This window comes from Scaptodrosophila lebanonensis, unplaced genomic scaffold, assembly GCF_003285725.1.
Source record: "Scaptodrosophila lebanonensis strain 11010-0011.00,11010-0021.00 unplaced genomic scaffold, SlebRS2 tig00000001-arrow-pilon, whole genome shotgun sequence".
Classification (NCBI taxonomy): domain Eukaryota; kingdom Metazoa; phylum Arthropoda; class Insecta; order Diptera; family Drosophilidae; genus Scaptodrosophila; species Scaptodrosophila lebanonensis.
Genome location: NW_022060529.1, coordinates 17,177,522 through 17,191,036, shown reverse-complemented (window position 1 = coordinate 17,191,036; position 13,515 = coordinate 17,177,522). Strand labels below are relative to the sequence as shown.

General features: G+C 36.0%; 1 protein-coding gene across 1 annotated transcript; it reads right to left on the bottom strand.

Annotated features, from left to right (window-relative positions):
* Positions 1 to 105: 105 nt before the first annotated feature.
* On the bottom strand, positions 106 to 1,478 carry LOC115625104 (protein terminus). The gene has a single exon (XM_030520011.1). The coding sequence runs from the start codon at positions 1,230 to 1,232 to the stop codon at positions 120 to 122; it is 1,113 nt and encodes a 370-aa protein (XP_030375871.1). The 5' UTR covers positions 1,233 to 1,478; the 3' UTR covers positions 106 to 119.
* Positions 1,479 to 13,515: the final 12,037 nt, after the last annotated feature.

Here is a 13,515-nt window from a genome sequence, read left to right as displayed (position 1 = left end):
TTGGCAGCACAAAATTAAAACGATTAATCGATAGTCAAAATAATATATTCACTTGTTTACGCGAATGAAAAAAGTGCGCTCTTTTTGAATGCATTTGTGAGACTTTTTATTGCATTTTGTTACCTGCCCAGTCCAAACCAGGCATGTTTAAAATACTGTTTAGGCAGCACGAAACAATTTGCATGTAATTCTACTGTCGGCTCGTCCATTTGCCACACAACAAAGCCGCTCCCACAATTTATTTGCTTGTGCAGAGCGAACATAGCCCGATCGGCAAAGTGCGTCTTACACAGTCGACACACAAACAAGTGATCCTGTGAATCGGCGCGTAGAAAATGGCGAATATTGCGGATCTCGTGCAAGCCGCGAAATTCGCCCGTCACATCGTTCTGTATTATAAAAGTGGGCGTGTTGTTGACGTCGTCGCTCGTCAGTAAATATGGCACGGCATATAGCTCCTTTGAGCTGGCACACATGCGAAAGCAATAAAGATTTACGCGCAACGAAGCAGGAAAATCGCCAAATTGTTTTCCTTGATATCTCAAATAGCTGTCCGTGAGCAATGTCATGTCCACGGGCGTCAAATTATTGCTCTGAACGCGATTCACATCGCATTTCACACGATACTGCAGCGGCAATTGCAACTCTCCGTCGGTCCACTGTCGTTTCACCGTCACTTTCAGGCGTTTGACAAAGAATCCCTCCAGATCGGAATTGTGCTGCAATGCCAGATAATTGCTAATCTTCTCCAGCAGCAATGAAAAAAGTAAATCCACGGTTTCGTTTATGTCAAGAAAATGTGATATCTGCACCTCGCTGGTCTCATAGTACATATGCTCGCGTTTCTGGTTGATCTTCACAAAGAAGCCAATCGTCACGCCCATTCTGGTAGCTTCGTAGAAGAGAAAACGGAGCAGCTGCGGCACAGCGTCTGTGCCAGCTTCCAGCAGGAAGTCGCTCGTACGTTCGGAGGCGCTCTCATCGCAGAGCAAAAAGCATTCAATGCGTTCGCGTTCGATGCGCCTGAGCACTAGCTTCTCCTCTAGGCTAAGCTTTATATGCGTTGCGTCCTCTCCCTCCAGCCAGTGATGACTGTAAGGCTCGTTGGCAGCCACTCGACTATGACAGCTTTGGCAATTGATGCGCAGATTGTTTATCACAAGCTCATGGCGAAATGTTCGCCAATTTTCCGCAGTCTCAAAGATATAGCGTGAGTGTCTACGTCGAGGCATCGGAACCAATTGACTGCCAATCTCATGCTTATTGGGTCTTTTATATTAACGTGCGGGATGTGCAGGTATCCTGTTCCACATACATATGTAAGTACCTGTTAAAATATAATCATCCAGCAGCTGTGCTTCGTCCTCCAAATAAAAAATCCGTGCCTTCTCGCGTGTACCTGTTGGCGTTGGTGACTAACGCATTCCAGGCCCCTAATAAAAACACGGACAGGCAATTCGACGATGTTCATATATTGCCTGAAGTAAAGGTGTGGTTCTAATACAAGTTTATCATTTCATTATAAATATCAAGTTAAACGATAACTGTTAAAGTGCATATATTAGTGGAAATTCTTCGTTGCTATCTTGAAATCAGTAATACCCGATTTATAAGTCACTTGCACTTCTTTTATTCTAATCACTGTTGGGATCTCGATAAACTATTCGAAGCTTACATCTTCAGTGGTTTGTAATCAAAAATAACCCTCTTCGAAAGTATATGAAGATATATACTTGTATTTGAACTGTACAGAAGTGTGCATCTTTTTCTCATCTTTCTAACTATAAGACAGAGCTATTATAAATATTCATTCAAAATTATTGCATTATTTGTGCAAGACAGGTCAATTACTACTGCTGCATGTTTTTTTTACATTTTTTTGACATTTTAGAACGTAATAGTCTGAGATAGACAAGCTTTGGAACACTACCATTTTTATGTTAAAAACAATATTCTTGTTTTGTATATCTCTTACACACACCGATTTTTTTTCTTCCAAATTAAAACTTTGCTTTTATTAAGAGAGAGAGGAGTTGTTAACCAATCCTGACAGACATTGCAGGACACTCACCAAAAACTAAATATTCTTTTAATTCTGGTAATATTTCTTATCCTATAAATTTCTTTAAAAGTACCTTTCTCTGTGGTAAAAGTACCAACGATGTTTAAAAAATCTACCAACAATTTCCACTTCGGTCTTTTGCCAAGCCAGGACATCAACCAAAATTCACTTCACTTTTTAAAAATACCTTCTATAAATGCATAAGAAAATGTATTCTTTAAATTGTAGAAATATTTCCTATCCTATACTTTTCTCAAAAAATACCTTGCTCTATGGAAAAAGTACCAACGGTGTTTAACAAATTTACCAACAATTTCCACTGCGGGCATTTTGCAAACCAGGACATCGTTATAAAAAATTCCTAAATTTTGAAGAATACATTTTCAATTATTTTAGGGATTTCCTTTGAGGAAAATGTAGGTTATTTGGTGCATGTCCAGGTCAGTTTGTCACGGGAAAATATGCATGCGAGTTTTTTTGCTGTTTGTTAAAAAACTGCCTTTCAAATAAAAAGTAAAATATGTATGTGTGTATATTCCCATCGAGTATCAGGAAATGTGTTCATAATAAACCACCATTATAAACTTCTCTTTTTTAATTATTTTGTAAATTGTCTTTTGACCATAAAGGAAAATTTTTAAAATGCCACCTTTCTGAATTTCCCATTTTATTGCCTCTCAAAATTTTCCTTATGCCCAATAGATAACTGCCTTTTAAATATTTACATAGCAATTACATACATACTATATGTTCTTATATATATACATACATATCAACAAATAATCTTACAAAATATTTTTGTACGGACATATAAACATACTACCAAACAAACATACCATAATACTTATAATATGCATAGGTTGCTAACGAAATTACCTACTTCATGTCTCAGAACCAGTAACCATTATAATAGTTACTGGATTTTATAGTTAGTGGTTTTTATAGTTACGTGTATAGGCAGATAATAAACCGACGTTGCCAAATTTCCTACCTTATTGAATCCATTTTGAAGCAAGATATACCATCTTTGTCAAAATGGTCCCCTAAGCTCAGGGAAATTATACTCAGAACATAAAAGCCTAAATTTTAAATATTCCTACGGACAGGAAATGCCAAAAAGGTCCCAGCGTTTGAAATTTCACCTTCCTGTTAGCTATGACAAGAACCACATCTGTTGTAATTCCCTTAAAAGTACCAAATTTGTTCCTCTTTATTTAGTTTTCGATTTAGCCACCTAGTAAGAAAACGTTTATAATGTACCAGATAATAAATAAATAAAAAAAAAAAAACAAATATGGTTTGTTTCTAAATAGTTATAGAAGACAATTTTGATAGCTGTATGTGTTTGGATACATTTTTAGCAGTGCTTTTTAATTCCGAAACGTTCTATTATATCTTGTTTGTCAGTTTAAAACAAGGTTTTCCTTAGTTCCGTTACTTAGAACTTGCCACATTAGAAGTCTTCCCATTTTAGCCATTTCTTGAACTATTCAAGGTAGCCCCTGCACATGCATAAAGGGATATTTACTTGTATCCATCCCTATCTGCTAACATTGTTGTAAACAGGACAATCAACATTTTTAGTACAATGTTAGCGAAGTCCTGCCCGTTAGCTGGCTGATATCTTGCCCCTGCAACTAATCGGTCGTGGAACTTGTGTGGCGCGGGCCTCAGTAGCCAGCTGTGCATCATGGAACAAGCTCAGTCGTTTAACGTAGTCGCTAGAACATGGAGGACATGACAGGCAGGAGCACAGGATCGGCAGTCGAAAAATTGTTAACGGTATTCGTAGGTAAACGACTGTCGGCAACTGCCGTGCCGCCGTTGGCCTGTTTGCTTGCTTTATGGCTTCTTTAGTGGTTCAAGCATATTTAAGGCTTTTGCGTGCGTTTGTGTGACTCGTCCTTCACACAAACACACAGACGCACATATATATTTATATACACCATGCCACACTATGTCTGTGTGTACATATATATACATATATATATTGTATTTTTGTTGCCGTGAAACCTCACGTGTGCCCGTGTCGGCTCTTTCCCCATCAACTTATGCTGCAAAAACTGCTGGCTGGCATCTTTTGCGTTTTTCGGTTGTTGATTTTTCCTATTTTAACGTGTTGTGTTTTCATTTTTTTTTTTCATCTTTGCTTTTACCCGGAATTATGGAAACGTCCTCGTGAGGCGCTCTCGTTCTGCTTCTTTGGTTGTTTGGTTAGATAGCAAAGCATTTTCTGCTATTTTTTTTGTAACGCCTTGCCATTGCCTACATTTTTGTGTTTTTGTGTCTTTGCATTTGTCGGCCGTCTGTTTTGGGCTGCCTTTTGTTATGGTCTGATTAAAAGTTTCTTCCTCTTTTTTTCCATAGTGGCGGTTTGGGTGCGAGTTTTCTATTTTAATTTAAAGTCAAAAACCTTCGGGGGCTTCAACCTAAATTTACTGTTGCCTTCAATTAAGTATTTATACTATTTGCCTTCCGCTTTGTTTGTGGCTCAGATGCTGAATTAGCCATTGCTGCCTTCAATTTGAAAATGCGAATGTTCGCATACATTTTTTAACTGTGCAAAGTTTAAATTAGATGAGATCATTTGCAAACAAATGAGATATTTAAGCTAGTGTCGCTGAGCCGCCACAATTTCGATTTGATTTTCCTTGTTTTTTCACGCGTTATTCACTCGCCAGCTTGTTACCTTGAGCGATAGGTAGGTGGCCTTATATGAAAAGATGTGTTCTCGGAAACATTCTTTATAATATTATGTGTATATAACAGATGTCGCTTTGACTACGCTAATACGAAGCCTAAGAAACGCGAATTGGAATCATTAAAATTACAATATATTTTCAAGAGTATTTTACGCATTTGAAAAATAAAAAGCAAACTCTGCTGGCTTGAAAGAGTGATCAAGAAGAGGGCCCGATTCTGTAGGCTCATCTTCCTGTTTTGTTTGTGTTTGATTTGCACAACAAGCTTATGGTTTCTATCGATCGACTGGTCAAAAAATGTACTGGCATTAGCAAATCTACGCATTTCCATTTAATTTGTCAGATAAAAAAAAATAAATTTAAAAAAAGGGATACTTTGTGTGTGCGGTGTGTGACGAAAATATTTATTATGTCTTTTGTTTTGTTTATAATTTATATAATAAAATTGCAGGAATATTATTTTTAGCCCCGATGAATAAAATTGACGCTTTTTCACTGACCAAAACATTTTTATTTATTGCGTATTACATATTGAATTGAAATTTGTTATTGATAAAGCCACCAATCTACTATTTTTGTGAGGCTTTCTGGAGCACTATTTTTATTGAAGTGCTATACGCATACTTTTTCGCCAGCAATCTAAAAATATTCAGTTTAAATTAGTAAAATTTTATTTGTTGCAATAAAATATTCTTTTATTACTCATATGAATTTTATTTCATTGTCTCGTTGTGCTTTATGGATTAATTCACACGACAATTTAAAGATTAGTTTTCTCCACTTAATTGCTTGACTCTGCCTTTTGTTTTCTATATGAACATAAAATCCAACAAATAAATTTAATGACATCATATTTCTAAAGCTCTACTGGACGTGGCTCTACTAATAAAGTTGACAAAACGTATTGTTTGTGAGTTGAATTAATTAATAGCTCTATAGATTGACTTATGACTGTTTTGTCTAATGTTATTGTGTTTCCAGGTGGCTGACATTTGATCTGTTTAAAGGAGCAGATAATTAAATACAAGTAGAGAGGTTAACAAATATACATTTATATCTACTCGTATATACATAGTATGCACAGCCCTTTTAAGTTGTTTATCAACAAAGCTTCTTTATTATAATGTGCATGTCCTTCTCTACAGTAACGCGTTTTAAGTCCTTTATCACCCAGAAACCTTTGATTTTGCTCTTTTTCGCCTTCTCATCCGCATGCCAACGTTGGCTGGCTTGTGCTGGAACTTTTCGCCTGTAATTAACACTTTGTTAAGCTCATAAATCGTTAAACATTGATTTTTAATGACGGCATTTTCACGCTTCGCTGGGCGATATAGCCCTCGATGTAACACTATGGGATGGAAAGGGGAGTTGGGGTCCTCAGCTCATTGAACTTTTTGTTATTAATTTATTTTTTTCGGCGCAGGTTGTCGGAAATTGATTGCCCCATTTATATGAGTACCTGAGATAGAATCGTCTGCTATAGATATATGTACATACTATATATGTATGTTTTATATGTGTATGTATGTTATGCCTCATGCATATAATTTAATGTCACTTTGGAATTGGCTCAACTTTTAAGCCATAAAGTGCCGCAATAGAGGCACAAGTTTTTGCTCTCACACTTAGGCGGCACTTCAGTTTATTTTTGTTATAAAAACATAATGCATATTAGAAAATAAAAAAAACGCAACACCAAGAAAACAGTATAACATGCCTTTAACATGCCCTCTTGCCCCATTCCGCTCACACACACACACACACATACACGTATATATAACACACAAAAACCCATGCAAGCATAGAATACAAGATATATAACTGTCCATGTCAACGAATTATGTCCCCAGATGTCAGTGCAATACAACGAAAAACACAACAATGCCACCCACAAACACACACACACACACACACACACACCAAACACACACGCACAGCGTACAGTTTGGGATGCACTGAAAATATCCATAAGTATTCATGCATTTATGCGGGCATTTGCCAGCCACATGGTCGTAGCTGCTATTCCTGTCTCTGCAGTAACGCGCGTTAGCCCCCCACCGGTGACTTAGCCGAACCCCTCTTCACCAGTAGTGAGTCCTCTGTAATCCTGAACAAGGAGAATTTTGCATAGGCATACCATTGTATTTTAAAGAAAAAGTCGTATAAAAACAAACCGTGTAAAAAAATACATTGATCATATGCAAAATGAATTGTGCTAAATTGAATAAACTCGTGTATCCATATATAACATTTTTAATTTTCAAACCGTGTTAAATCAAAAAATGGCCGTGTAAAAAATTACACCTAATTCTGTTTTTACAGTCTTTTTTTTTACACGAATTTGATATAACACGGTTTAATAATAAAAAATTTCATACGAATTTCTTTAGAGATAAGAATCCAATCACCTATTTTTGCATATGGTCAATGTCTTTTCTTAGCAATGGAGCCAATCTACCGGGTAAAAACAGAATTGGGTGTATTTCTTTCTTTATTGGGCGCAACTGGAACGCCCAATAGCACGACTCAAAAGAAGGCAGCCAGCTTACTTATTGTACTATGGTAAGAATTCTAGTGTAAGCATTTATAAGTATTTTTTGTACACCTGTTAAGTCTGGCGTCCTTGTAACAGTTAACTGTTTTGTTATGGGCAAAGTTGCAGGCCGATTCCTTACTTAATTATACATATTTATATATTTAAAAAAAAAAAAAAAAATGTGCGCAACTAACTGGGAAATAACTCCATGGCATGACCGATCCGCTACAAAGAATAAACAGTTCATGTGTTCTAAAAGTGTAATTTATTATAGTTTTTAGCGCTTTAAATAAACCAAATCGCTCCGGCACATCAACCTATTGCGGCGACTAAAATACCCCTTTAAGATTAGTACTGTATTACTAAATGTTTTAATATTAAATTCTTTTTTTCGTTTTTTTTATGTTATAAGTTTTCTTTTTTATACATGACAGTATCAATTGCTATTAATTTGCAAGTAAATAAATAAATATATAAAAATCTCTCCGCTCTCATAAAATAGAGAAGCCAGCGCTCTTGCTTTATTTTTGTAACGCTGGATCCATTGCTATTGCTTCTCTCTTAACAAATTTCAATCTCTTATGACGCGCCCCCTAGTGACCTAGAAAGCCGCGGAAATCTGAACTGACAACTGACCCTTTCAGTACTACAGGGGTGTGAGGGTGTGTGTGTGTGTGTGTTCGTCTATGCATGTCCGCTCTTTCTTGTATAAATCTCTGCTCGGTTTGTTTGCACTGTTTTGGGTGTAGCCAAATGTGTTCCATTTGTCAACAACAGCAGTGTCGGCAGGAGCTCTCTTTCACTCTCTCTCTCGCTCTCCCGTCCACCAGCATCAGCAACAGCATCGTTAGCCTCATCAAAAGCGGCATTAGAGTTGGGAAATCTAGTTCGCTTTGAGGATATAGCTAAGTAGATTTAATCGTTCGTTCAGTTCCTTTAATTGTTAGGTTTTACTAGATATCTAAGCTGAAATATTTTCTATCACTTTTTAGCGTTTGTATTTGTCAGCTAAATAGAAACAAAAATTTGTCTTCTTTTTCTTTTTAAAAAAAATCTATAAAGCTTTCATGACAATAAATAGATATTTATAAATAAATACCGGAGAAGGTAAACTGAAAAACATATGTAGATCATTAGTAGCTTTTGAGAACCTGGTGATTAGAAGTAGTTCGGAAAGGGCTGAACCGGATCGCAGCGAACCAACTCTAATCAGCATCTGGCAGGCAGCCTGAAGACCCAACGCGCGCTCATAGAAAAGACGTTGCTGATGCTGGCACATCAGCAGCTTTATTATTATGCAAATACAACAAAATATGAATTATGTTAATGCCAAGTGTACACAGCACACACGCACCTACTACCCAACAGCAGTGAGTGAGAGGGAGGGGGGAAGGAGGGCGGTGGGAAGTCCTGCGCTGCATGCGGTTCTGGGCATAGAGAATGTGCAGTTAAACTGCTCGCAAGCCGTCAAGCCACGGGCAAGCCTTAAAGTCATATCCATGCCCCGATAGCTCACAACTACGACCGATAATGTTTTCTTTTTTTTTATCAAGCAATGCATATATACGAGTACATATGCACTCGTACATATGTACAATGTACATATGTATATTGACTTTGCCTTTGGCTTCGTATAAAATGGTTTAACGCTTGAATTTGCAGGTCGATTCTGGTATATATTTTTTTCGGAAACGGATGAGTTACGGGTCAAGAATTAATACATTTTTATTTTTTGTATTTACTTAATCTGTTGTCATTCAGCCGGCCAATGAAAAAGCTTTCAATATGAAAAGCAAACAAAAAATGAAATACAAAATTGCTTTAAATAACTGTCAACAATTTAAATAAGTAATATCGAATTATAGTGCCCCATATACTTAGTGTAGCCGCATTTGCCTTTCTGGCCAGCTATATTCCGATCCACAACCAAATTTATTCAGAAAATATATAATGGAAGTTAAAAATTAAAAGTTATCTGATATGTGGAGTAGAAAACAATTAGATCCCCATCCGACGTGCTGTCCGTTGATCTATGTATATAAATATCGCGATTTAGATTCATCTCGTTAAACTGATCAGACAAGTATCTAAAATAGTTGGTCTAACATTTTTCCTTCTGGAAGATAAAAATACAGTCGACATTCTTCATGAGAATTAAGATTTGAGTCAATTAAAAATTTTGATTTACGAAAACATAAACGTAAATTCTCACATTTAAAATTGTAATTTAAAAATGAACAAACTTTAACTATAAGTGCTTTTTTAAAAAAACATATTGAAAAAAAGAAGCGAAAGTCCTTCAAAGTTGTTACTGGAATCTCAACATCCTTGATGTTACTCCGTAGATATTTGTTACTCATGTTTGCATTTTCTCCGATAACAACACTTTAAAAAGTGCTAGCATATTTATATGTTATGGCTGGATAGGTGGCTTTATAATAACTACTTGTATATTATGGTTTATGCATTGCTATTCAATAATTTGTATTCTTAGTGGGTAAAAGTCCGTTGTGTAGAACAATATACTGAAATAAAATTGGTTGATATTTTAAATGCATTAAAAAACTTTTAAAAACTCTCTACCCCAATCCCCAAACAAATGCAACAAATTCAATCTGCTTGTCAACATACTTTATCCAATCTATTACATCCATAGTTTTACTCACATTGCTATTTGTAACGCTTTGGTTTAGAAGAGAGAGAGAAAGGAATCTCAAGGAGTCTCATCAACATTTCTGTTGATTTATATGAAAAGTGTATATTATATTATTAATCAGAATGAGGAGATAAATCGATATAGCCATGTCAGCCTGTCCGCACGTCTGTCTGGATGAACGCCTGGATTTAGGAAACGCTTGAGCCCATATTGATCAAACTTGGTGTGTAGATTTTCCTAGTATTTTTTGTTTTTGTTTTTATTCTTCCCGCCCTCCCCTTCAATATACTTGTATAGTTTAAAATTGTATTCGAATTCAATCTGTAGCAGCGGGTTCAAACTTCTTCTTTGTCCTACTGCTAGCTCAGCGCTGGAAGTTTGCTTGGATAAAGGGTATTTCACTGGCGGGGTTGCTGGAGTGTAGCCTTCTCGCTTGTTATTTGGTAATTTGTGGGATTATTAATGTTGACCGATGGTGAAGAAAGCTTTTATCCAATGAGTGCACGATTGTGAAGCCATTAAAAACATAAAGCATAAGTACAAAGCTTATATAAAATGCGAGTTCTAGCCAGTTTTAGGCTAAGAATATGCTCGTAGAGCGTAGCGTGTAAATGTGTTTAATTTCCATGTAAATTCTTCGCTTGCAACTCGCCAAACAATGTGTGCGGCCATCTCTCATATCTTGCCAATCATAGCCGCACAATGCATCCAACATGCATATATAGATGTACATACAAGTATAACCCCTGAAATTGCTTCCATAGCCTTTCAGCAGCCACGCATAACGCTTGGCAAATGCAATCAATCTTTGATGATAAAAGTATGCGAGGCAAAATGTAATAATTTAAGCATATCACATGGAATCGCACATGCACACACACACACACACACACACACACACACACACCTACACACCCAAACCCGCTTATAGGCAAAGTGGCACGTTTTCATGCTCAGTATCATTTACTGGTGAGGTGGGGTGGGGGTCGGGTCGGGTCGACTGCAACCTGGCGCCTGATATGAGAATATAAGGCGATAAGTGCAACAGACAATACTTTTATGCCAGAGCTCCACATTGCTAGTTTCTGTTGGCTGCTGCAAACAGTAATAAATTGTTTTTGCATAAAATGCTAGAAAAAATAGATGGGCGACAGCACAGGGCGTGGCTGTAACTCTGGGTCTGGGTCTGGCTCTAGCTCGAGCTTCCTCTGTAAATGTTGCGAGAAATGCATATAAAAATTGTGCACCTTTGGCTCGATTGCATATTTATCATTTCGAGCTGCCACGATGATGGTTTGCGGCTTAAGTGAGGGGGAGCTGGGGCAGGGGCTGGGGAATGTGTGGCAGTTTGGAGTTGAAGGCGTTGGTTTGTGCTGCCATGCCACTTGACAGGCATACACACGCACACACACGCACACACATTTACTCAAGTTTTCAAACAAAAGCTACGCATGGATTGTCAACATTTTATGCCCAAGGCTGCTTCCCTAGCCAGACGTTGCACTGAAACAATTTTCAACATCGTCTCAATTGTTCAGATAAATCCAAAGTAAATACTTGTAAGTACTTGCATCAACGTTGTTGTTTTTTTTTTTTCAATTACCTCAAATTTTTTATTGCATACAAACTTTTTATTCTGAATTTAGTTTGTCATGCACACTAACCACCTATATATGGATATAATTAGCAGGTCTTGTCCGTCTTCGATGGGCTCAGTATTTTAGCTTACAATTGAAAAGTTGATGTACAATATACTATTATTTATTCTATAAATTGTGGGCGCCTTCCTCTGCCATTCTCATACCAAGTACCTAAGCAAATCGAGAATTAAATTGTGTAAATAGTTGCTTGCTATACAGCTAGAACTATTTACTAACAAGGGCGAACACTTAATATTTGCGTAAAAGCATCCTTGGGAGAACTAGTAAGGAAATAAACCAATGCTTCAATTTCCAAATTCATTCTGATTTTATTTCTGAAATTACTCACTATGTATACAATTTTTGACTGATGTATTCTATTGAGGCTTGCGTCCAATTCACCCGACTCAGCCGTCAAAATTAAAGAAAAACGGCTGTCAAGGCGTGCGTGCGTCTGTACAAAGACAGCAAAATATACTTTTCTCTCCACAAAAAAGGAAAATTAAAAAGAAAAATTATTAAACAAAAATTAAATTAATTAATTTAATTAAATAAAAAATATTCAAACATACAAACAAAAGTGAAGGCATGTTTATGTACAGTTTCAACAGCATACGTTTACATCATCGTGTCTATGCGTGTTTATATGCGTGTATGTCGAATGTAGGGTTGTTTGGTATTAAATTCGTTAAAATTCAGCAAAAATATTATTTATAAAGATAATTTAATAATAATAATATACTTTTATTAGCTAAGTAATTTTAAAAACTTTATACGATTGGCTGATATAAAGCTTCAAAAGTAAGATGCATAGGATGTGCTATTCGGTTGTCGGGCACTGTATAGTCATATACCGTAACTCATGGTTGAGAAAAAATGAAAAAAATGTTGACTTAAGCGCTGGCAAATCGAGAATTAAATTTTGAAATTTCTGAAAAATTAAATAATAAATTTGTGAATTTAAATTGTGAAATTTCAGAAAAATTTCAGAATGAAATTAAATTGTGCAATTTCTGATCAATTTAATTAAAAAATTAAAATATTGTGGCTGTCCTTTTCGGCGATTCTCATAGCAAATCGAGAATTAAATTGTGAAATGCTGAAAATTAAATCATAATATTTTGAAATTAAATTGTGAGATTTCTGATAAATTAAATTATAATATTGGGAATGCCCTCCTCTGCGATTCTCATACCAAGTACCTAAGCGCTGACTAATCGACGATTAAATTGTGAAATTACGATTAAATTGAAAAATTAAATAATAATAGTGCGGAATTAAATTGTGAAATTTCTGATAAATTAAATTAAAATATTGTGGACTGCCCTCCTCGTCGATTTTCATAGCAAATCGAGGATTAAATTGTGAAATCCTGAAAAATTAAATCATGTATTGAAATTTATTGTGAGATTTCTGATATTTCGAATATGTTATAACAGTGCATCATCTTTTTTTTTGTACGTTCCTCCCTTGTGTTGAATTAGCTAATTGAAAACTTATCTATAACTTAACTCCTTTGGCGGAAATTCATTAAAATATAATTCTATTATGAAGAAGAAAGCAAAGGTTTAGTTAGTTGTCCAAAACGGAAAAGGGAGCATAGCCAAGTTTTATGTAATGAGAATAATTTTTGCCATTTATGGATTTTTCAAAAAACACATCGGACACATCTTCTGCGATCCGTAAAAATGGTTGAAAATAAAACGACGTATGGGGTGCTGAACGTATGATTTGAGTCCCGAAGTCTCAATAGCAATTTCCTTTCATACTGTCAATCGCTAAGAATATTAGATGTTTGAAAATTCTTGAAAATACTGTATAGAATAAAGAATTTTGGCAAGGACAGCGAAAATCTGACAGATTTTGAGCTTCTGCTTCATACAATGCAAATGTTGATTACAACTTAAATTTTTTTTGTA